The sequence below is a fragment of the Vulpes lagopus genome, chromosome 2 (genome assembly GCF_018345385.1).
Source record: "Vulpes lagopus strain Blue_001 chromosome 2, ASM1834538v1, whole genome shotgun sequence".
NCBI classification, from domain to species: domain Eukaryota; kingdom Metazoa; phylum Chordata; class Mammalia; order Carnivora; family Canidae; genus Vulpes; species Vulpes lagopus.
In genome coordinates, this window is record NC_054825.1 from 45,146,297 (window position 1) to 45,173,114 (window position 26,818).

Genomic DNA, 26,818 nt, shown 5'->3' on the forward strand with positions numbered 1-26,818 from the left:
CAACTTTTAATCATGCCAGGTCATTAGTCACTTATTCCAGAATTTCTATTATTCAATATTTACTTTAGATACTATATGGAATTTTTTGGAAATATTTCTGTCAAAGAAAAAAAAGTAAAGCTCAATATGTATCCTTATCTACCATGGCCATAATATCCTAGAAGTCATTTAATGAGTTGGTAAAGTATGAATTTCCTTTACTAAAAACAAGTTCATGTTACTCCCTTTTCACCAACCCATCTTTCCTTACTGGAACTAAACAACTGCCAAAATATCAGACTTGATATGAATGAATGTACAAAGAAAAAAAAATCTTGTGTTTTTAAATTCAAAATTTACAAGGTAATTCTGGAATCTATTTTTAAATTCAAGTGACAGGAAGAAAGGCTAATAAGTTAATGGACAAAACACATTGTACTTAATTCTTATTACTCTACATTGTAGTAATTTATAATGCCAATACTTGAAAAAAATCATTCAGTAGACAATTCTAAGAGAAAGTATTGTAGCACAAAGTGACAGATTTTAATTTTACTGGCAGCAGATAAAAATACTGTTGCAATCAATTATTTTAAAAACTACAAGATTCTCTACAATCAAGAGCTGCTGTTCCTAGAAATGCATAAAAGTAAATACTAAAAATAGCATTTTAAATATTTTAAGAAAATTATGTTTGACACTGAACTCCCACAGAGTAGATTAACAATTACAAGGGACTGAAGGGTGAGGGAAATATGGAGATATTGGTCAAAGAGTAAAAACTTCCACTTACAAAGGAATATGATCTGGGGATGTAATGTACAGCACGGTGACTCCAGTAAATAATACTGTACTGTGTACCTAAAAGTTGTAGGAGAGTTGAACTCACCATGTTCTTACCAAAACAATAACAAAATGGTGATTATTTTAGGTAAAGAATATGTTAACTAACCTTACTGTGGTAAACATTTTGCAACATGTACACCTTAAACTTACACAGTGTTAAATGTTGATTATATCTCAATAAAGCTGGAGGGGAAAAAAGAAAGTATGTTAGAAACATATTCATTCTCAAATTCTACTTCCCAATTAGAAATTCTGCTTCCTAGTGTTATTGCTTACATAAGACACTGTTTCTAGTGTCTTATATATTTTAACTGTAATTATTAAATTTCATTTTATGTTCAAAGGTGATGACTTAAAAAACTGTGCCATCCAAATTACATCACAGGCCAACTGTGGGTGCTCTGAAGTACCTTCTTGCAAGCAAGCACTAGCCAGCAGGCTGACAGCCAGTATTACAGACAGTATCTAGTAGGATTCAGAAAATTCCCTCTGTAGAAATAAGACTTGGTCTCAAAGATGCTCAAATATTTATTTTTAAACCAGATACATGAAGATAAACATCATCACAAGAAATTTCTTTCCACTTTTTTTTTAAAGATTTTATTTATTTGAGAGAGAATGTGTGAGTGCTCACCCATGAGCGAGGAGAGGGGCAAAGAGGGAAGAAGAGGAACAAGCAGGCCCCACACTGAGTGTAGAACCTGATGCAGGGCTCAATCACAGGACCCGGACATCATGACTGGGCCAAAACCAAGAGTTGGAGGCTTAGCCAACTGAGCCTCCCAGGAGCCCCTCTTTTCACTTCCAGTAATGTACTCCATGATGTTTCTAGTACTTAAGTGTCTCTCAGATGTCAGCCACAAAGATGTGCTAGCAAACTCTGTGGTTTATAGTTCTGTTAACAGCTCCTCCTTGGAATCAGTCACCATTGCACATTTCCTAATCATTCACACACCAAGTCTGACTTTTTTCTCTATCCTTATAATCATCACTCTCCTGCCCTCCTTCTGCCTTTTCCCACCTATCCCCACTTTTTTCCAATTAGTAACTTTTACCTGAGACAGACTTCCACTGATCAGAAATAACTTAGAATCACAAACTGTCAGAGCTGAAAGATGCCTATCATTTACACCAGCGTTCGGCAAACTTCTTCTGTATAGGCCCAGAGTAAGTGTTTCAGGCTTGGTAGGTCATAGGGTCTTGTCTCAACTATTCAGCTCTGCTATTATAGTATAAGAACAACTACAGACCAGGCACAATCATTAAACAAGTGTGGCTTTGTCTCAATAAAACTTTATTTACAAAACCAGGAGGTTGGTTGGACTTGGCCTGAGCACCACTGTTTGTCAACCTCAATTTTGTCCATTTTCCTTTGAATATCTCTCTTTTTTTAAAAAAGATTTTATTTATTCATTTATGATAGACAGAGAGAGAGAGAGAGAGAGAGAGAGAGAGAGGCAGAGACACAGGCAGAGGGAGAAGCAGGCTCCATGCTGGGAGCCCTACGTGGGACTCAATCCCGGGACTCCAGGATCGCGCCCTGGGCCAAAGGCAGGCGCCAAACCGCTGAGCCACCCAGGGATCCCTTTTTTTAAAAAATAATTTTTTTTTTTATTGGTGTTCAACTTGCCAACATACAGAATAACACCCAGTGCTCATCCCAGCAAGTGCCCCCCTCAGTGCCCGCCACCCAGTCACCTCCACCCCCCACCCTCCTCCCCTCCCACCACCCCTAGTTCATTTCCCAGAGTTAGGAGTCTTCCATGTTCTGTCTCCCTTTCTGATATTTCCTACTCATTTCTTCTCTACATCCATGTTTCCCAAATTGTGCTTTTAAGATCTTAATGGGTCTACTTAAAAAAAGTCAAAAGTTCCATGGTCAAACAGCTCTGTGAATGCTATATACACATATTCTGTTTTCCTCTTGGATTCACAATATTAATGAATGCAAAGATAAAGGGGCTCAAAGCAGGCCCATTTCTAGCCTTCCTCTTGCAGGCTGCTCAAGTCTCCAGGACTTTTCCTACAAAATCAGGGGTAGCAGTGAAGTCTACTGGAAATTGCTCCGTTTACTTCCTGCAATACAACCCAACACTTATGAAAGGAAGTATTTGTAATTCTTCCACCTATAATGTTTTGGTCAGGAAGTCCTCAAAATTATGTGGTGTATTTTCTAAATTTCAGCATTGAAAGGTAGCTTTAGTATTAGGTTAAGAAAAAAACTTTACTGATTATAGAAGGAACCATTATATTATGGTTATTTTAGAAAATTGAAAAAATATCAGTATCCAAAGATAACTGCTGTTAACGTTTTAGTATGAGAATGTCTACATGTGCATACATAATTTTTTAAACTAAATTCAGATGGTTTGGTATATATATTTTTGTATTTTACTTCTCTACTTGACATTTCACCCTGAGATTTTCCTGATGTCATCAAAGCGTGTTCAAAGAGGTGTTTTTTTAAATGGCCAAAAAACTTTTCCATCACAATATTGTACTATAATTATTTTTACTTCTTCTATCTATTTTGGGACGAGTAGGTCCTTTCCTATTCTTTCTCTCTTCATCCCTTTCTTTTTCTTTTTATATTACAAATGCTGATATAAATAGTCTTTGTCCAAATCTTTGATTTCTTCCTTAGGAAAAAATCCTAAAAGAACAATTAATGGGTTGAGTCAGTAATTTTTAACATATAACTGTCAAAATGGTTTCAGTAAATAATCTAACAATTCATATTTTCACTGAGTGAAAGAAAGGCACAACCCTAATCATACTCTAATCAAACATTATAAAGTAATGTTCATTACAAGATATAAAATCTTCATTAGGCAAAAATAACATCTCACTGACTTAATCTTATATCTTTGTGAAGTGGAACATTTGTCACGTTTAGAAATTACTTTAGTCTGTTATGAACTGTATGCTTAATCATATCCATTTTGTGTACTCTTCTATATTCAGAATATTAAATTTCTTCCCAACTTGTCTCTCTCTTTTTTTAAAAAGATTTATTTATTTATTCATGAGAGACACACATAGAGAGAGGCAGAGACATAGGCAGAAGGAAAAGCAGGCTCCATGCAAGGAGCCTGACACGGAACTCGATCCCGGGACTCCAGGATCATGCCCTGGGCCGAAGGCAAGCACTTAACTGCTGAGCCACCCAGGCATCCCCAACTTGTCTCTTTAATTAAGGTATTTCTCATACTTTATATATAGGAAAATTAAATTTTTATACTCTAAAATACCAAATTTCCATCTGTATTATCTCTTTTTTATATGTAAAAGCAAGTGTCAAGACTCTTCTATCATCTTTCAACATTTTTATGGATTCAATTAAAATTTTAACTATTTTATTTTGACACAAGGTAAATACATAATTTAATTCTTTACAAATCATCAACGTCTATGTATCATGGTAGGAACCTTTCAATCCATACTGATTTGTAATTTCACTTATAAAGAGCTATTTCTACTATATAAGTTTCTTTTCCCAGCTTCTTATAGGCCATCATATTTTTTAAATGATATGCATATGAATGGGATTAAAGAGAAGATTTTTTTTTTTTAAATCAGCAGGATAGAAGAGGTTCTATTAGAAATAATTTAAATACCTGATATCAGTAAGAAGGAAAAAACAGTAAAGGAATAAATGCTATTTTTAAGTAGATAAAATAAGAGGTTGAAATGTAAGTCCATAGAAAACTGTGGTGGTTTAAGGCAGAAATAAGAATGAATTTTTGATCATTAAGAAAAAAAAAAAAAACCACATGGCAAAATATTTATCCAAAGATTACAGCAATGGTGTCCATGCAGATCTTCAAGACAATATGTAGGGATGAACTCTAGCTAAGACAACTGTTATAGAGGCAGAGAAATAAGACTAGATAATATATGATCCTCTTATTCCATTTACTAAAGAGAGAGTTAAGGAGTTTTAATTTACAATAGTTTGAAAGATTACCACATAAAAATTGAGGATACAATATTCTCTACATACAAAAAAATAAAATACTTAAGATGTTTTAATTTGTAGCAAGCTTGGTTAAAACTCTTAAAATCTATCAAAACCAAAACCTGTTGTTTTCCTCTTTAATCTCTTTCCTGACCTTCTGACATGAACTGCTCTGATTCTAGACATTTTTATCTAGTTTTCTATTATAACCTAAACTCAATACATCTTAAACTGATATTTTACGTCCTGAACAAACCAGTGATATCACCTTCTTTTTTAAACTTACTGACATAAAGTTGTTCCTAACATTCCCTTACATCCTCTTAAAGGCTATAGGATTTGTAATGATGTCCTCCCTTTCATTCTTGATTTTTCAAAATCACCAGATTTTTTTGTTTTTTCTTGATCAGTATGGTTAAACATATTCCAATTAAATTGATCTTTTCAAAGAACCAACTCTTGGTTTCATTTATTTTGTTTTCCATTTCATTTATCTCTCTTATAATTTTCTTCTTCTGAATGCTTTAGATCTAATTTCCTCTTCTTTATTTAGCTTTTAAAAGTTTCATTCCACAGATGCCTGGGTGGTGTGGTGGGTCAGTTAAACAGAAACTGCTTGGGATTCTCTCCCTCTCTTCCTGCACCCCTCCCATTCATGCTTGCTCTCTAGAATAAATCTAAAATGATAACAACAACAACAACAACAACAACAACAACAACAACAACAACAACAATAATAAAAGTTTCCTTCAAAACACTACTTTAACTGCATTCCACAAATTTTGGTAAGTTCTATTTTCATTTTCATTCAGTTCCAAATAGCTTCTAATTTCCTGTGACTTGTTCTTTGACACATGGATTACTTAGAAGGCTGTTTAAGTCTCAAGTATTTGAGGATTTTCCAGTATCTGTTATTGAGTTTTAGTTTAATGTCATTGAAGTCCAAGAATATACTTTGGATGATTTAAATACTATTAAATGTTTTGAGACTTGTTTTAAGGCCTAAACAATTTATATATAATGCAATGACTGATATAGATTCAAATCTACTATCTTGCTAGTTGTTATTTGTCCCATTTGTTCTTTATTCCTTTTTTCTCTTTTCCTTACTTCTTTTAGATTGAGTAATTTTTAAGACTCCACTGTATTTCCACTATTCACTTATTAGCCAAATCTCTTTTACTTTTTAGTAGTTCCCCTAAATTTTATGATATGCGTTTTAAAATGATTACGGCTTACTTCATATAATATTATGATCTGATATGTGATATAAGGATCTTACAACAGTTTATTTTCAATTCTGCTGTAATTTTTTGTTAAAAAGTTTTTGTTAAAACTGTCACTGTTCTGTCATGTTTTAATTTTGTTATAAACTATTTTTCTATTGTTTTATGTTATAAACTATTTTCAAATCTACTGTAATTTTTTTTATGATAGTCACAGAGAGAGAGACAGAGAGAGAGAGAGAGAGGGGCAGAGACACAGGCAGAGGGAGAAGCAGGCTCCATGCACCGGGAGCCCAATGTGGGACTCGATCCTGGGTCTCCGGGATCGCGCCCTGGGCCAAAGGCATGCGCCAAACCACTGCATCACCCAGGGATCCCTCTACTGTAATTTTTTGTTAAAAAAAAGTTTTTGTTAAAAATTTCACTCTGGGGGTGCCTATGCGGCTCAGTTCGTTAAGTGTCTACCTTTGGCTCAGGTGACAATCTTGGGGTCCTGGGATTGAGCCCCTGCTTCTCCCTTTCCCTCTGCCCCTCCCTCTGCTGTGCTCTCTCTGGCTTGCTCTCTCTCAAATTAATAAATGAAATCTTTTTTTAAAAAGATTTATTTATTCATGAGAGACACAGAAAGAGAGAGAGAGAGAGAGAGGCAGAGACACAGGCAGAGGGAGAAGCAGGCTCCATGTAGGGAGCCCGACATGGGACATGATCCCAGGTCTCCAGAATCAGGCCCTGGGTCAAAGGCGGTGCTAAACCATGGAGCCACCCGGGCTACCCCAAATGAAATATTTTCTAAAAACACTTCACTGTTGGGACACCTGGGTGGCTCAGTGGTTGAGCATCTGCCTTTGGCTCAGGGCATGATCCCAGAGTCCCACATCAGGCTCCCCTTGGGGAGTCTGCTTCTCCTTCTGCCTGTGTCTCTGCCTCTCTCTCTCTCATGAATAAATAAAATCTTAAAAAAAACTTAATTGTTTTGTCATATATTTTAATTGTATATGCTATGAACTATTTTTCTTTAGACCAGAGATCAGCAAACAAGGACATCCACCTCGTTTTTGCAAATAGAATTTTCCTGAGTCAAGGTTGCTTGATTTATACAGCTGATTTCACACTGAAAGGGCAAAGTAGTTGTGACAGATACCAGCCCACAAAATATTTACTGTCTAGCTTTTTGCTGAAAAGATTGGTGCTCTCCTGTTTAGATAGTAAATTATCTCTTAAAGAAAGAAAGAAGTTTTTATTTACTTTTTTGTTTTTAAACCATTCTGGTCTGCTTTCTTTGTGAAGACCCTGCAAGTTTCTGTCAGGTATCATACTACTTCTACCTAAAGATTTAACATTTAACATTTCTTGTAGCACAGGTCTGCTGACAATGAATTTTATCTGCTGCTGTTCTGAGAAGTTCTCTATTTCACTTTCGTTTTTGAAAGATATTTTTGCTGGGTATATTATTTGGGTTGACTTTTTTTTCCTTTTAGGACTTTAAAAGTGCTGCTCCACAGGGGGTGCCTGGGTGGCTCAGTCAGTTAAGTGTGTGCCTTCAGCTCAGGTTATGACCCCAAGGATCCTGGGATCGAGCCCTACAAGGGGCTTTCTGTTCAGTGGGGAGCCTGCTTCTCCCTCTCCCTCTGCAGGCTACTCTGCCTACTTATTCTGTGTGTGTGTGTGTGTCAAATAAATAAGTGCTCCACTGTCTTTAGGCTTGCATCATTTCTGGTAAAATGTCTGCTGTAATTTTTATCTTTGTTCCTCTGTGCCTTTTTTTTTTTTTTTCATGAGCACTGTATTTCTTTTTTTTTTTTTTTTAAGATTTTATTTATTTATTCATGAGAGACACAGAGCACCAGAGAGAGAGAGAGGCAGAGACACAGGATGAGGGAGAAGCAGGCCCCATGCAGGGAGCCAGATGTGGGACTCAATCCCAGGTCTCCAGGATCACAACCTGGGCTGAAGGTGGTGCTAAACCGCTGAGCCACCTGGGCTACCCCTGTATTTATTTTCTGTGTGCAATACAGATTCCCTTCTACATCAGGTAAAGAAAATATATCCCTATTTTATACCTATAACCCTAAACTGCAATCAATTAATAAATGTGCTGTCCTATTAGCAATTAGCCTTTATCAACACAGTTACTCCCCCACAGGATCTCTCTAGTTAGCTCTACTTAGGTCCTCCTATTTTGGCCCTTGCCTCACAATCACAGTTGAAACCAAGGATTTCAGGGAAAGCACAGAAGCATTATGAGCCAGGCAGCCCTAAGAATAAATGAACTAATGTTCCTCTGGGGCAATAGAACGCTGAGTGAATGCACAGTATATTCAGGTCATGTGTCTTTTCAAAGATTTCACTGAAAGTCCTTACAGAGCAATATCCAGACGTTGGATCCAGCTGCCAAGGAGACTCTGTCATGCTGTGGGTACCGGCTTACGGCATGGCAGGTGGTTCTGGCCTCCCACTCTTCTGTCCTAAGATGGGGGTAGTGGACAATCTCCCATATTTGGGTTCCATAATGCTCACATGGTCAGGCAGGGGCTTCTGAGGTCCAATCTTACCACCTGGATCCCAGGGAAGCATGATCTTCATTTTGATGCTCAGCACACCCTGTCTGAGCAGCAATAAGGTGCACAGCACTATCAACATAGTAGTTAACGGGGTCTCTACTGTGAATCATCAGGCCAATCACAAACATCATGGATTAAGCCCTCTATCCTTGGAGTTTCCCAGGCACCATGACCTCATAGCCTTTGGCCCCACTCTCCATGATGAACCACAGCACATCACAGCAGGCCCTCTAGATAGCAAGGCTCCCTAGGAGTTTGTCACATAGACTCTGCCTGGGCAATAGCATGCAGACCTCTTGTGGCCACTTTTTCAGCATAAAACTCTACACTGCCCTCAGGGAAGCCAAACCTCTTCTGAACCACAGTGGTCAACTCCCAGATCACCTGGCCCTTCTCACCAAGAATATTTTGCATCCTGATGGCCAAATTAATTATTTCAGTCTTGGGTGGTGTAACTTGGACCTCAACTCCATAGTAGCCATCTTCAGCTTGCTCCTGAGTCAGAAACCCGTTCAGTCCAGCTCTGAAGATGCCATCAGCAACAAACTTCCTCTTCTTAGAAATCTACACCACCATCCTGCCATGCACACCACCGAAAGGAAAAAGTTCTCTGTGTCTTGTTAAAACCTTCTGGCTGCCTTCAAGACTTCTTCATTATGTTTGGTTTTCAGTAATTTAACTATGATGTGTATAGTGTTTTCTCTTATTACTATTTACTACTACTACTACTACTACTACTACTACTACTACTACTACTTCTATTAGTCTACTTGGGGCTGTCTGAGGTCCTTCTTTGACCTTAGTATGATCTTGTTCATTTTTTTAATTTTAAAATTTTGGCCATTATCTATTCAAATATTTCCTTTTTTTTTGTTCTGTTTTTGAGACTCCAATTTACTTATGTTATACCATTTTATATTTTCTCATCTTAGATATCCTGTTCAACCTTTTTCTTTTATTTCAGTTTAAATAATTTATATTGAACTATCTTCAAGTTGGTTATTTCCTCAACTATGTTGAATCTACTGATCACCCTGAGTAAATGCTGTATCTCTGATATCATTTTTTTATAGTTTCCTTTTCTCTGGTTATATAACCCTTTCATTCTCTGGAGAAATATAAGTATCTTCAACCTCTTTATGGTTTACATCTTTCTGCCAAAATTCCTCCTCTGTTTCATTCAAGTTATCTACCGTTTCCCCTAAATCTTCTAAAATAATAATAATTAAAGTCCCTGTCTGATAGTTCCAATAACTGGGTCTCCATAATTTGGTTCTGCTGATTGCTTTATTCCTCAACAATGGGCCAGTTTTCCCTTGCTCTGTTTACGTCCAATAATTTTTGACTGAATGCTACACATGATGTACAGAATAGCAGACTCTGAGATCATTATTATTTATACTTGGAACATGACATGTCAATTCTATCAAACCATTAATGTGAGGAGATTAAGTTAATTTAGATAGGAATTGAATTTGGCATAGATTGTACTGTTATTTTAGTGACTTTTAGCACACCACAGGCTTAAAATTCTAATGACGGACTACCATTATCTTGCGTTTAAACGAGACATGAAGAGCTGGAGTGTTTTTTTCAATTTATCTTTTTCCCTCTCAGCTTTCAACCATTTTTGCATAGAGGTGATAGATTCCCTAACTACAGGAATCTCTCTATATTCTTGACTTTCCTCCAGCCATACAAAGCTTTTGTGTGTTACCTGGTGGTAGGGCAAGTAGGATTTTCAGTTGTTTCTAATTAGGCTCAGTATTATGTAGGACTGGTTCCTCCCCCCAGGAGCAAAGAGGTTTTGCCTCTAATCTCTTCCCACAGAAATTTATGAAATAAATTTTAAGAATTAAAAAATTTAAAAGTTTTTTAAAAAAGAAATTTATGAAATAAGGCTTTCTGCACGTTCCTCATTGGTTTGAGGCTTAAACGAGTATTAAAGTAAAAATGAGAGGGGCTTCGCACCTATTTCCCAAATGCCATAATTACCGCTTTCACCTCTTCACCACCAAAATGACTTTTCTCAACTCTCTGCCTTGCCCTCAATTTTCACAGTGAAAATCCTGCGGAATTCCAGGGAAATGTATTTGCAAGCATGTATGAACTCCCCTTTCATCTGGGGCCCCCACGTATTCCAAATTAGTTCATGCTGAGTCTTTAACAATCAATTAAAACTTTGGCTGATTTCTTCTTACCCACTTTTATGACAACCATTTCTTTCTCTCATGTTCTGCATAAGGTCAAAGAATTAATGATCCATTCTCTGGGGGTAAAGAGGTGTTCAATTCTTTAGAATTTAGGTTACCTGGCTGATTTGCAAGCTGAATTCTCTGATGAGCTCAGAGAAATTATAATTTTCTAGGTCATCCAGCTTTTTATTGAAGGTTAAGAGTGAGATGTTCTGTGCCCACTCTTTTTTTTTATTTTTTTTATTTTTTGTGCCCACTCTTTACATGCTGAGTAGAAGTTCCCTTCCACTTCGATTCACCTTCCTTTTCTATTTTGGAAAAGCAACACCACTATTCCAGTCACTCAGAGAAAATCTTGGAAGTATGTCTGACTTCTCTATAACAATGTTTAATAGTCAATCAGTCAATAAAGTCTGCATAGATCAATCAATAATACCTTTATTAGAATCCTTTCTATTTTTCTGGTATAACTACTTATCTCACAATGGTCTCTTATAACAATAGTCCTTCAACTAGCTGCCTCTGCCAATCTGCCACCTTCTTCTTTTTTGTGTGGAATAGTTATATCTTTATTTTGTTTTTTATTGTTTGGCTTTTTAATTCTTAATTTTAATTCTGGTTAGTTAATATACAGTGCTATGTTAATTTTAAATGAACTTTTTTAAAAAAAGATTTTATTTATTTATTCATGAGAGACACAGAGAGCGAGAGAGGCAGAGACACAGGCAGGGAGAGAAACAGGCTCCATGCAGGGAGCCCGATCCTGGGACTCCAGGATCATGCCCTGGGCTGAAGGCAGGGGCTTAACTGCTGAGCCACCCAGGTGTCCCTCAAATGGACTTTTTAAAATAAAGATTTTATTTATTTGAGAGACAGTGAGGGTGTATACAAACAGAGGGAGGGGCAGAAGGAGAGGGAGAAGGAATCTCAAGCAGACCTCGCAGAACCCAATGCGGGGCTTGATCTCATGACCCTGAGATTATGACCTGAGCTGAAACAGAGCTGGATGCTTAACTGAGCCATCCAGGTGCCCTCAAATGGATTTTTTCTAATTAAAGCTGACTTTATTATCAGACTACCTTACTACAGTACTGTGTTTGACTGTTTACAATCAAGGCCATGATCAATCTGATCCTATTACGCCTTCACAGACCAACTTTGTAAAGGAACAAAGGTTCTGTTCTATTTCCATACTGACCCAAGCCCTCTTCTTAACATCTGGAAATTTTAAAATTCAAGGTCTATTACAAATGGGACATTTTCTATGAAATAACTTCCCTGATCACACAGAGAGAATTCCTCTCTTCCAAACTGTATGCTGCTTTATATGCATTATAAAAGTAACACTTATTATGGACTGGTATGAAGTTGTACACATCTCTTGCATCTTTATGATATGATAAACTCCAGAAAGAGATCAGATCTTATAAATTATTATGTTCTCTTTTAGCTTTCCCACATATTTATTTTGAAATTAAAACAGCAAAATTAATAACTATTCTATTTTATAATCCATACATTCTTAATTCATCCTGACAAGGTTCTAAAAACTTTTGCCAGCCCCAAAATATTGTGTTTTTGATATGTCTCAAAAAGGAAAAAACACACATTGCAACTATAATTATTATGCCATTCAAACATTTTCAGAGGAAAACCCAATTAGGATTAGTTTAAAGACCTCCTAGAAGAGCCAACCCATTTGTACTATTAGAGTTAAATCTATAATGGTAATCCCAAACACATATACTGAAACTCCTTTATTTAGGTCCACGTAAATTACCCCAAGAGATCCACAAATTTTACCAAGGAATATCACTGTCATTAATAAAAAGAAACAAGCCTATCTACCTCAGTGCCTGATTTGGCAATCATACTCAGGCCTTTTGCCAAGATGGAAAAGCGACAAGTTTCTATAAATCCTTTTTAATAAATAGGGAAAGGTATAACCACACACATAGAAAAAAGAGCAGTTCTAATATTTTATTCCTTTTTCTAATAGTACTCTCAAATACATTTTCAAGAAAGAGCATATAAGAATCCTGTATGTTATTGTAGTGAAAAGCCAGAGTAGGCACCATCTTTGCCAATTAGCTTCCACAGCTAGGCTATACAGCTGGCACCACAATGGAACCTCAACTTAATTTGACTCACACACCAGATTACATGTCTAAAGAAATATCTTTTTCATGTATTCTTGAGAACTGCACAAAATGAAAAATGCTCTTCTTGCTAAAACAAACAGATAATATATCCCATGGGTATCCTTATCAATTTGACATAGATTATCCAACAATTCAACTTCTAGTAATTTAGTATGAGAAAATAATCATATAAAGAAGTTCAGCATAGCACTGCTCATAGTGGTAAAAGATAGGAAAGAATTTAAATGTTAACCAATGGAGAATAATTTACACAAAAGAAAAGTGCATAAAAAAAAAGAAAAGTGCATATATACTGTTCATCAATGGAAAATGTTGATAGAGATCTATATAATTATTGACATGAGATGTTCACAGGATGTTGTTCCAAGAAAATGTGTTATGAAACCATATACACATTTGTGCATGATCATATGCAGTACTGGAAGGCAGGATTTGGAGCATGTGCCATTACTAATTTATTGCCCCTCAACTCCAAGTCCATCCTTTTTGGCCTGCTCTGCAAAAATGAAGCTTGGCCCTTTATCTATCTTTTCTTTGCAGAGGACATATATTTTAAGTTTTATCAGCTCATGAGCAGCTTCTCCCAGTACCCCAACCCCCCTGGTGGTTTTGTAGCAGAATGCCTTCAGGGAAACACCTTGTAACTGGTTGCCTACACACCAGACTCTGGGTTTGAGAGGTTTCAACAGCACAGCAACTTCTCTGTTGCCCATTAAAATATGGCCATAGCCTCTCCAATACAGTCTGGATTTCAGTCCTGAGGAGCTAAATACTCTTAGACCTATAGCTTGTGGCTGTACTTTATATCTGCCATTCTTATATTCACTAGACTTGTCTTTTTTCTTGCCAACCAACACCCTGTTACTCTAATCCTGTTAATAGTTTTTTATACTTAAGATTATCTGCTCAAATTATTGTGTGGTTTTCTCAGAATTGACTCTGACTGATAAAGGGTAGGGTTTTTTTCCCCTTTTTTCCTTTTCAATGTTGTCTGAATTTATAATAAACATTTTGTGTTTGTGTGATGATCGGAAAAGGCATGTTATTTTTATTTTGGAAAAATTCAATGCAAAATTAAAAGTACCTTAACTTTTTCTATTTTAATAAGGCAGAAATATAATTATTAGATTGAAATGACTGAAATATGAAGAACATTCATTTGTGTAAGACTGTAATTTTTCAGTTTTTCAACATTATCCAAAATTGTGTTTGTAGGTCATTTTAAGCAATAGAAAATATTTGGACTTCTGTCTTTTCCTCTTAGCTATGCCATACCCTGGCCTTTATAAACAGGTTATTAATCATGAAGTTTCCTACAGTAATAGGTATGTGATAGATACTATCACATACAGTTCTTCAAACATAGTCAGCCTCTTTCATTTTACTATTTCAGCCCCTCTTACCATGTTCAAGGATTATCAGTTGGGCTCCAGCTTGTGCATTTCCAACATCATTCTCAGCAATGCATTGATAGAACCCTTCATCTGATTTCACCAGACCCAAAACTTGAAGATTATGTTCCTTCTGAGGAAGAAAAACAGGAATAAAATTTTATAATTGAACTGATGAACATTAGTTCAAAATCTCAAGGATATGCTCTTTCTGGGGAGGAAAAACAAGTAAAACTATATGATTCAGCTACTAAATACCATCTATCTATGTACCTGTTAAGTCAATTTTATTGACAAGGTACTGATTGACTAGAACAGGGAACACTGCAACTAACCTCTTAAAAACTTAATCCTAATGGAAAGTAATACCCACAGCATTTACAAACCTATACCTTTTAGGTATAGGGAAAAACATCTGATGTGCAATACAATGTGGTCACATGGTATTGCACATCAGATATTTGTAAAAGTTTGAATTTGTGAATTCACAGCATTTTCTTAAAATTATCTCTAATATCATTAGTTCTAACAGATTGTTCTACAATAAGTTAAATGAGGATGCATATATACAAACTTCTCTTAAATTATAAAGAACTATACAAATGTCATTGTTATTAATATGGTTTTAAGATTTTTAAGAATAATATGAAACTGATAAAAGAAAAAAATGCTCATTTAGTGGTAACACTTTTAATTAGCGTTAAATACACATGAGAATTATTTTCTTGTAACATACAAGATTATGCATTTCAAAATAGAAAATATATTCCTATTAAGAATGAATTACTTATATGAGAAATTTATAAGACATACCAGTAACAACCATAATCACTTCTGATTATTTCTATGATCATGTATACACCTTAAGATATTAATCTTTATTACTAAAACTTAAGATAGTTTTTTACTTGGATTTAGATAATCTTACTAATAATAGTAGACAATACTTACTAAGCATTTAACCATATACCAAGTACAAAGCAATAATGACTGAGTGTTCTTTTTTTTTTTTTTTTGACTGAGTGTTCTTAAATACATTTAATGCTATTTAGTTCTTAAGAATCTTTTTATCTTGTCACAACAATCCTCCAACCCTGGGCCGTACTTATTTTGAAAGGCCTAGCCATCAGTATACAAAGGACCGATTTCTGCTCTTTGAATGGAGAGCTATGAAGACAATTGGTATACACACAGGATAATCATTACCAAGAAAATAGTGACAGCTGCATTTAAGAGTACTAGCAGGTTTGAGTTGGAATATATGAAATGGAATATGTGATTGTTGGTCAGGAGACGTTAGGCTGAGTTCAACTACTGACTTGCTATGTGATCTTATATAAACTACCAAAATAAGTCTAGGCTCAGCTTTCTCATCAGCCAATGAAGAGATGATGTTCCATGTGCATTTTTCTGTCTTCTGCAGTACGTAAACTGGTATATATAAGGCAACTATAATCTCTTAGTGATTACATTTAAAGACATTTAAAGGTTTCAGAGATAAGTGTCCTTTGAAAAATACTTACTACAATCTTAAAGTAATCACTTGGGATAACCATATCCCCATTCTTAATCCACTTCACAGTTGGAGTTGGTTTCCCAGTCACTTCACATTCAAATACAATATCCATTGATTCGTGAGCATATATATTAGTAGGCTGTTTCAGGAATTCAGGTTGGGCTTTAAAACAGAAAGGAAATTAGGATATTAATAAAAAATAAAAATAGCCAGCTATGTGTATTTCAAGTAGTATTTTTAAATCCTAGAATTCACAGGATATTTACTTATTATTTAAGGGTTTTACATATTTTTACAAAAGCATGTAACAAATATATATTTAAAATTATATTAGGGGGTGCCTAGCTGGCTCAGTCAGTAGAGCATTGTAACTTTTGATCTAAGGGTCGTGAGTACCAGCCCCAGAAGGGACATGCAACCTACTAAAAATTTTTTTTTTAATTTAAAATATATGTTAGGAATACAGTATCTTTAGGAACTGATATTCTCCTACAATTAACTGGAAGAATAATTATAAAAATAATTTCTGAGTTTCTTTGTTGGTATTTACTAAATTGACTATACTGAAGAAATTAACAAAATGAATATTGTAAGCTGTCTAAAAATGAGTATTAAAAGACTATTTCCCTAAGACTTACAGCATTTTGGAAGAACCATAATCAAAATTCAAAAAATTGAGAAGACTACTGTTATTTTCAGTCAGCTTGATAAATAACAATAAGATCTTTTTAAAAAAGGCATACAAATGTCACATTAGAGGCCTTACACAGAACTATGTAACCCTCCATTGGTAACATCCCTCATTGCATGAAATATATTTAAGGATGGGAAGAAGAGTAACAGGATCTTTGGGAAAAAAGCTAAGTATATCTGCAAAAGCCTAAATAGTCCAGTATCTCTCTTTCCCCTTGCTCCAAAGTTGTAAATCACTGACTTATAAATATCTGAGTAAGAATTTGGATTAGAAGGGTAAAAGCAGATCACCTACTTCAATTTTCCACCTAATGCTGTAATTTCCTCTATGACTTCCTTGACAAGGGGGTCTCACTGATCCCTGTTTCAAAGTTTCAAATGATAAACCTCCCTGTATTACAAAGCTGCAAAGCACCAATATCGGCTAATTCTATTTAAAAAGCAATGATGACAACAGTACTTTTTTTGGTTTTTGCTTTTGTTTTTTAGGTTTGAGCTAAAATGTGTTTAGCCTGCCGGGGTTTTGATTTGGATTGGGTTGCATTTGTGGCAACTTGACATCTAACAATACTGAGTCTTCCTTTCCCTGAATATGGGTTATTTTTCCGTTTATTTAGTTCTGCGGTTTCTCCTACCATTGTTTCATAGTTTTCAATACATAAATCTTGTTCATACTTTATTAGGTGTTTCCCTAAGTATTTCACATTTTTCGGTGCTACTGTAAGTGGTACTCAAAAATTTTTTAAGTTTCCAATTATTCACTGTTAATATGTAGAGATGAAATGATTTACATATATTAACTTTTTATCCTGCACTCATTCTAAATTCACTCATTAGTTCTAGCAGCTTTTTATAGATAATTGTGGGATTATATACATAAACAATCATATATTGTCTGTGAATAGAGATAGTTTCATTTCTTCCTTTCCAATTTGCTTTCCTCTTTTTTTCATTTTCTTGCTTACTACACTGGCTAGAGTGTGGCAGGTCCTGGCAAGAGGTCCAGACAAGCTTTATAATTTGGGTTAATGAAGAGTGAGAATAGAAGAACCCCAGGAAGGGGTAGGATCCAAAGGAGGGAAAGAATGTGTAGTCTAAAGAAGCAACTTTCTGCTCATAATCAGTCGGTTCATGGCACCCCAGCAGGTGACTTTGCACAAAGGAGCTCAGGTCTGTGGAATCCAGAAGGAGATCTGTGGGCCAGCCTGGGCCATTGGGTGTCCTCTGGCAGCAATTATACCCTCTCTAAGGTCTGAACTGCAACATCAGACAGGGGGGCCCTCTTCCAAATCTGTTCACTTTTTGGGTTCTTTCCTTTGGCTCTAAAGGTAATATTTGATCCTTATATTTACTATTTCTGTATTTGTCAGAATACTACTATGTCCTTTTCAGTAAATAAAACACTTTTACTAGTTAATTATTCTTTTTTTTTAAAATTTATTTATTTATTTATTTATGATAGTCATAGAGAGAGAGAGAGAGGCAGAGACACAGGCGGAGGGAGAAGCAGGCTCCATGCACCGGGAGCCCGATGTGGGATTCGATCCCGGGTCTCCAGGATCGCGCCATGGGCCAAAGGCAGGCGCCAAACTGCTGCGCCACCCAGGGATCCCAGTTAATTATTCTTGATACTAAAATTTCCTTCTTCAAATTCCTGGTGTGATTTCTGGCTCCTGACTGCACCTGAACTAATACAGTAGTCTCATACATGCTGCCAATATTTCTTCTCAGTTTGTTTTTTTATTCATGAGAGACACACACGGAGAGAGAGAGAGAGAGAGAGGCAGAGACATGGGCAGAGGGAGAAGCAGTCTCCCTGCGGGGAGCCTGATGCGGGACTCGATCCCAGGACCCTGGGATCACAACCTGAACTAAAGGTAGACGCTCAACCACTGAGCCACCCAGGTGCTCCTCTTCTCAGTTTTTTCTTCTGTCTTTTACTTAAATCATCTGTTCTACCAAAGTTTTCAATTTATATGTGGTAAAATTTATCAGTCCTCCTTTTTTGGGCATCCATATTTTATTATTCTTACTCCAAATGTTTTCCCTGCTTACATACTATAAAAATATTCACTTGCATTTTTTTCTAGCACATCTATGAAATAATCTAGACTTTATCAAGTATCCAGCTTTACATTTTTCTAAATGGCAAACCCAATAGTCCCAGTAAGAGTACCTGATTTGAACAACTTTTAATATTAAAATCCTATGTGCTCTTGAGGAGGAGTTATTTCTGGATACTAAGTGGTTTTACTGATCTGTCTATTCCCGCACCACAGCCACAAATTTAATGATTGTAACGATATAATATTTTTAAATATTTGGTAGAACAAGTATACTCCTTTTATTCATTTATTTCCTCAAAAGTTTCCTAACATTGTTCATTAAGTTTTTGTTTTTAATTCCAGATGAAATTAGACTCATCTTTGGCTAAGTTTATCTGTTCCTTCTCAAAGCAGACAAAAGAGAACAAACTAGAATTTTCATCTGAAGTGCAATAAATTTTAGATGCAGGAAAACACTAACATAATTTTGATCCTGAGTGTTCCCTATTTAAGATCAGATATTTAAGTGTATTTGAATATTAATCAATAATGAGTTACTGTAAAGACACTGCAATGGCTGAAGTCAGACACTTATAGTGGAGTTCTGATTCTACCAGTAGATACATGCTGGCCGTGGGCTTCAGTCTGGACCTATACTAAGTAAGTAACTCAACCGCACTATTCCTGAATACACCAAGGTCTCTAACCAACTGCAACTTTATGATTTTAGTTTATATATTTGATGTATGCTAATAGCTAACACTTATAAATATTTTCGACTTATTATTATTTCCCACAACAACCCTATTATTTAGGTATTATTATATTATTTCCATTTTACAGACAAGGACACTAAACACAGAGAGTCCAAGTAGCTCCACAGGGTCACAAAGCTTAGTCAGTGACAGATCTGGATTTTGAAGGTAGGCACAGTCTGACTTTCAACCCTATGTTCTCTCTCTCTTTTTAACTTTTTGCTACAGAGAAAATAATAATAAACCCTCAATTATAGCTTCAACAATGATCAACTCAAGGCCAGTGCTGCTTCATCTACATCTTAACTCATCCTATGGTCTTTCCCTAGATCACCCTGAAAACAAATACTTTTATATTCTACATATAAGTATTTAAGTAAGTTCCTCTATAAAATAAAAATTCCCAATTCTAAACAAGACTATAACACCATCAAGTTGGTACCTAGACTAATTTCTCAATTATCATCAATCTACATTTTAAAAGAATGGTTTATTTGAATTGAGCAAATGAGGTACATTCATTAATTTGTTTCTTATGTTTCTTTTAATCTACAGGTTCCTCCTTTATTTTGTTTACAAATTATTTGCTGTAGAAGTCATTTGTTCTGTCAAATTTCCTATAGCCTATGTTTTGCTTACTGCATGCCATGGTGGATTTAACATATTAGTCCTGCAATTAGCAGTTAAATGTAGAAGGTTGACTGGAGTTAGGCTCTTTCTTTTTATTTTTCCAGACTACTTTATATGCAGTGCCATGGTCCTTCAATCAGAAGAGTTCATAATGTGTAACGATCTCTCTTTTGCTTAGGCTAACAGTCTTAGATATTGTGAAACAGTAATATTTTTAGGCGGTTATTCCTTCTATAAAGAGAAATATACCCTCATCAATTATTTGGTTATCTTTAGATATACCTCTCATAGAAAAAGCAGGATAAATGCCTGATTTTTTCCCTTTACTTATCAATTTTCAAAACAATGGTCTGGTTCTCTAATAGCCTTCTGACTGAAGGTCATCATGGAAGGGTCTTTTTAAAAAGTATTATTATGACTTTATGGATTAAAATACATTCAATTTGTTTCGATTCAAGCCAGTTATTGTTCTTTTGATTCTCAACTATCCCATCCCTAACTAATGAAAGCTTGAGTCCACTGAAAATTCCTAAGTCCTTTTTAACAGGATCTTAGTAGTCTTTAGTATCTTCTGGTCACTGGTTTTAGGTGCTACTTGTGGATAAAGCCAGGAATTATGTAATTTTTAAATATAAAATTCATCATGATTTTATTCTGTTATCCAATTAAATCCTGGGCTCTAAGTTTTAACTGGATCTTAATGATTTTACGTCTGTATCTCTTTTCACTCATGCTAAAAGTCTGTTCTGACACCAACTTAATTATTCACATGTTGTATCTTACACTCAGTAGTCTCAAAGTAACTGTACCAGTAACTCCACCAACAATATAATAAAAAAATAGCTGAAGATTTTGCAGTTCTTTTTGTTCTTAGAGTATATCCCATTAGATATATATGGTTCAATTACTATTATAAATTTATTTGTAATAATAACTTTTACTTGGAATTGTAACCTTCTGTGTAGCTATACTACTAAAGTAGATACACATTTAGAGTTTTCTGTTTCATTTTACTTTCCCCTTTCCATAATTACTTTGTAAAATCTCAAATCTACAAAGACAAGGTATATTAAAATGAGTTTTGCTTCTAACTTGTTTTCCCCACCCTGTTCTCTCCTTTCCCCCTTTAGGTAGTCATTTAAAAATTTAAAAATTTTTAAGGGTTAGCCTTCCATTCTAAAAATTATAAGTACACATATACACAATTCATCCTTGCCCCTCTTCTTTAGATTAAATAATAACATATTGAACAAACATATCTCCAAAGCCTGCAATCTTAACCACTAGGTACCATATTTTTGAGGCGGTGCTATATTCTGGTCTAAAGGACTGAGACTCCCTCTAAGGCAGAGTAAGTAATTTTGGAAAACACAGCAAAATCCACTTCAAAAAAATCTAATTAATCTAATTTTAGTATGCATTTTTAGTAAACAGATCTTCAAAGACTATTAGAAAAAAATGATCACAATGTTCATCATTTACTTTTCCCTTTAATGAATTATAAAATATTGCCTTTAATATGTTCTTTGGATTTTAACTTCTCTGTAGCTAGTATTCACACCAATTAAACACAATGTAAGAGCAGATGTTTGTGGTTGGGAAGTTAAATTGATAACCAGAGAGCAAATGAGTCAATTACCATAAGAAAATAAGCCTTGTAATGGAAGATTATGCATTTTGTTACCAAAGAGATAATTAAGCTTCAAATTCTCTTTGACAGCTCCCTATTCCTTCTAATGCCATCATCATTACAAGAATAATTTTAATTGCTAAATGCACAAGTAGAATTTAATACTAAAACATATTATACTTGCAAAATTCTTTTACTGGAAACATCACTTAATTCCATCACTGTTTTGCAATGCTGGAAATTGCCACTCAATTGAAACAGAAAACAATGTAGGGCCAACACCAATGTTTCAAGGTTACTTTATTATGCTGTTATTTCGAAGATTATAACCGTTTTCATTTACATTAGCTCTGCACCGTTGGAATTTCTATTGTTTGATTTTAAAGGTTTAAGCATTGGAATTCTTAAAAAGCTCTTTAAGTAGAGAAATAAATCAATTCTGCCCATTTTATTTTAAACTGCACACTTGCTGTTCTTAAGCTTCTTTTCAGTAATTCACAAAATTACATATAAGTCCTTAAAAAAAAAAAACCAACAAATAAAACCCAAGCAGTCTTAAATCCCTTCAAAATGTTGTTTGACAATCTAATCACAAGTCTGCTATAAATACTGGCTCAACTAACAAAGCAAAAATACATTAGAGCCCTCCAACACTTCTTAAGAAAGCTTCTCATTCCAATGAACGTGAATCAGTTTTCCTTAATCTCCAGAAGGAACCGGGAGAAATTATAAATATGAAGCAACATTGTGAACACAGTTGCCACATGACTTTGAAATTATATTTCTATACTGCATTCCCCAAATCTCTAGCTTCACTGCATTTCCTTAACTCTACCCCTCAATTTTGCTAATATGACTCATCCTTCAGACCTTAACCAAAAACATTTCCTGACCCACATCTCCCCCCATTCTTGGCCATCACTGCCCTTTGGGTTTACCATTGAAACCCCAGTGTCCAAAACCATAACAGATGCTCAATATATATATTTGTTGAAATGGGTGGTGACCTGAATTCTAAAACTTCAATCAGCACTATAAGAAAAAAGATGTTCAGGATAAGAATTATATTATTCTCAAGTTTCTCATGGATTCAATGTTTTATACCATTGTTTCTCCAGGAGGAGTTCATAAATTTAGCCTTTACTATCTGTGAATTTTCTGCATGTATTTAAAATTTTGCTTTTAAATTCTATGATAATGTAAAGTTTTAATAAGCACATTATTTCAGCTCTCATATTCACATTGATATTTACCAGTTGATGCTGTCATCACAGAATTCAATCCCAATACAATGTTGCTCAAACTTTGGGTTTTATGGTCCTTAAAGATCTTAAACTTGAGAAACTGTGATCTACACAGCTTTTTTTTAATTTTGAAGAATTCACAAAAATCTTTACTAAATAGAAGCTCTCATTCCTTAACAAGGTTGAACATACTTAATCTTTAAACGGTGTCACAATATTACCATGATTAACACTGTGTACCACACCTAGACAGAGAAGGTATGAAGGCCTAAAGGATAATTACTTTTTTTTTTTTTTTAGATTTTATTTATTTATTCATGAGAGACACACAAAGAGGCAGAGACACAGGCAGAGGGAGAAGCAGGCTCCCTGCTGGGAGCCCGATGCGGGACTCGATCCCAAGACCCCGGGATCACACCCTGGGCTGAAGGCACACTCAACTGCTGAGCCACCCAGGGGCTCGGATGATTACTTTCACTTGGCACCATAAGTACATTAGAAATGCTCCCTAAATAGCTGAACCCAATTTGTAAAGCCTTGTAGCAGCATACAAATGACAGGACGAGGTTTCTCTGAGTGAGATACACAGACCATTTGAAGAGATACATAAAATTGAATATTGGGCCTTAGCAAAATGTTGAGTAGCTGGGCCTCACACCACATGCTTCAGAACTGCAATAGTTAAGGCCACAAAACCTGCACTTCAACAAGTGCAGATTTTCTCTCTCTCAGATTATCTCAGATTATCCTCAGCCGTGCTTAAGTGGGAGAACCCTGCATTAGGGATCATTAAAGATATGACTATATGCATCATCACAACTTATATACACAGAGAGCTCCCCAATTCTTGTGCCTCTTGGGGCCACTGAATTCATTCACCTGCTCAATCACTGAACAAATATTTAATAAGCAACTACTAAGCTACAAAGACATTTTAGTGGATGCTGTGAAGGAGACAGATAATAAAGACATGCTTAGTAAGTGTTATATAGATGGGAATCCAAGAGAGAGCTATGACTAACTACTAATGCACTGAGGAATATACAGAAAATTGGTCCAGTGGTTATCTCACAAAAGGATAACTGGGAGACTGGCAAATAAAGAGAGATGGACGGTGACTTATCATATTCTTTTTCTGCCAAAATTTTAAACTGCGGTGAAGTAGACATTACAGAAAATGTACCATCTTAACCATTAAGTGTGTATGTGTAGTTCAGTGGTATTAAGTATATTCACATTGTTGGACAACCATCCTCCATTGTCCAGCTCCAGAACTCTTTTCATCTTGTAAAGCTGAAACTCTATACCTATTAAACACTAACACCCTTTCTTTCTTTCCTTCCCAGCCCTGCAACCACCCTTCTTCCTTCTATCTCTATTATTCTGACTACTCTAAGAACAACATATGATTCGAATAATATGGTATTTTGTCTTTCTGGGGCTGGCTTATTTCACTTTGTATAATGTCACGGTAAAGCCATATTATGAAGCACGTGTGAGAATTTCCCTTTGCAAGGCTGAGTAACATTCCCTTGTGTGTACATACCATGTTTTGCTTGTCCATTCATCCACTCATGAATATTTGGGTTGCTTCTAATATTTTAACTACAGTGAATAATGTTGCTGTGAACACAAATGTACAATTAACTCCTGGAAACCGTGCTTTCAATTTTTTTCTGAGTGTATACTCAGGAGTGGAGTTGCTGGATCATATGGTAATTCTATTTTTAATTTACTGAGAAACCTCCAAATTGTTTTCCACATTGGATATATATTCCCACTAACAGTATAGAAGGGTTCCTATCAATTTCTCCACATCCTCACCTATAGGTTATTTTCTGTTTTGTTTTTGAGAGTAGGTACTCTAATTGGTGTGAGGTGGTATTTTATTGCACCATATATGCTTTCGTACCATCTGATTTTTTCCAGGTTCATAGACTATTTAAGAAAATTTTACTGACTACTGGATGGTTTGGATTTGTCTGTTCCCTTCTCCCTAGTATTCTTTTAGCTAGTTCTTTCTGTTGACTGAGAGTGTCTTTTGCTTTCTTTTATCCTTCCTACTTTCATCATTTTCAGATTTTAAAAGCAGAGTATTTGGTATAGAAGTTGTAAACAACACATAAAAGAATCAGAAAACAGAAAAGACTCCCTATACTAAGCCCGAAACTACCTGTCAATACCACTACCCACCCAGAGATAAACACTATGTTTGGTGCATAAGCTTCCAAAACTTTTTTCTATGTATTTCAAATACCTTTCTCTCTCTCACACACGCACAACTTTAAAATATAAAATGGATCAGCCAATAAATACTCTTCTGCAACTTGTGTTTTTCTCTTAATAACTTTACATATGTCAGTATTATGATCATCTCTTTTTTGACACCAGCACAATGGTCCATAGCCTGACTATACCACAATTTATTCAATCATTCTCCTACTAATGGCCATTTAAGGTTGCTTGTAATTTTTCTATTACAAGTAGTGCTTTAATATGCATCTTCGTACATAGACCTTTGCATACATCTCTCAGAGTTTCAGAAAACTAGATTTCTAGAAGGAATAATGAAGTCAAGGTGTTTTCATATTTTAAATTTTTATAAATATTGCCAATGGCTGACTCAGTTTTATATTCCTGTCAGAGAATCACTATCAATGAAACTATTCAACATGCTACCAGAAGTTCTAATAATGCAATAAAATAAGAAAAAGAAAATAAATAAATAAATACAGGGGTGGGGTTAGAGAAATCTCCCTCTGCAATTCCCCCCTCCCTAGTATACAATGGCATTGACTGTCTACTTAGAACATTCAAGAAAATCTCTGTCATGACAAAATTTCAATGTTCATTGCTGTACTATTTGGGGGGGGCAGCAATGATTTAATCAACTGGATGATAACTAAACTATGGTACATCTAGTTAAAGAATAGTCTTCCTACTCAAAATGTAGGGACTAACAGCAATGGCATCATTTGGGAGTTTGTTAGAAACACAGTCTCTGTACCTTCCCTTAAACATTCTGTCTAAATCAGTACTGGCATTTTAATAAGATCTAGTTAGCCTAGGTGATTTGCATGCATATTAAAAGTATGATAAGCACTGCTTTCAAGCATTTAAATACTGATGTAGTCTTATATGTACAAACAGGAAAACAACCTAAAGATTAAAAAGTCAAAAAGCAATGCGCAGAGCCACAGAGACGGTATGATCCTATTTGTTAACAAAACAACATATTTCTAGATGTACATGTATGTAAGTGCTTTTAAAAGACATCCAGGAGTATATGCACTAATGACAAAGGTCGAGAAAGACAAATATATGATTTCCCTATTATGTGAAATTTAAGAAATGCAACTGATAAATCTCCAAATCTACCCCTGAAACTAATAATACACTATATGTTAATGAAACTGCATTCAAATAAAAAAAGTAATAAATAAACTAATGACAAAGGTTACTTCTGAGAAAGGGGGTAGGAATGGGAAAAGGGAAAAGAAGGAGATTTATTTGTTGATATGGCTTGATCCTTTAATAATGTTATTATATTACTAATATAATTTTAAAAAGAAAAATAAAAACCAAACTGAAAAGCTCTCAGAAATATAAATTTAATATAAATTAAATATAACAACAGAAAAAATGATTAACGTATTTTTTTTACCATCACTCATATTCTTATACAACAAAAAAATATAAACTAAAAAATCTAACTCACAGCACAAATAAACAAATATCTGAGACACAAATGTGCAGAGTCATATTATGTGACCATATTCTAAACACTGGAAGAAAAAACCAAATTAACTTTCTGTTCTTACAGAGAATGACTTTAAAAAATCGTTGTTATATGAGGAGACAATCAAATAAAATACAGCCAAAACAAATACTATATAAGACAGTAAAAAAGAAATGTTATTTTTTTGGATTTCTGTGTTTTGTACTTTTATCAGTTCTCTCAGAAACTAATTTGTTGTGATTTCTTTT

General features: G+C 35.1%; 1 protein-coding gene and 1 pseudogene across 6 annotated transcripts in view; both read right to left on the bottom strand.

Moving 5' to 3' along the window:
• Positions 1 to 26,818, bottom strand: part of NEO1 (neogenin 1) — a 234,951-nt gene that overhangs the window by 88,893 nt on the left and 119,240 nt on the right. For all 6 annotated transcript variants that reach the window (XM_041742737.1, XM_041742741.1, XM_041742738.1 and 3 more), the window contains 2 exons: positions 15,842 to 15,996; positions 14,331 to 14,451 (listed from right to left, as the gene is read on the bottom strand). In XM_041742737.1, the coding sequence (XP_041598671.1) occupies positions 14,331 to 14,451; positions 15,842 to 15,996 (276 nt within the window). The remainder of the gene's footprint in view (positions 1 to 14,330; positions 14,452 to 15,841; positions 15,997 to 26,818) is intronic.
• On the bottom strand, positions 8,415 to 9,146 carry LOC121484074 (annotated as a pseudogene).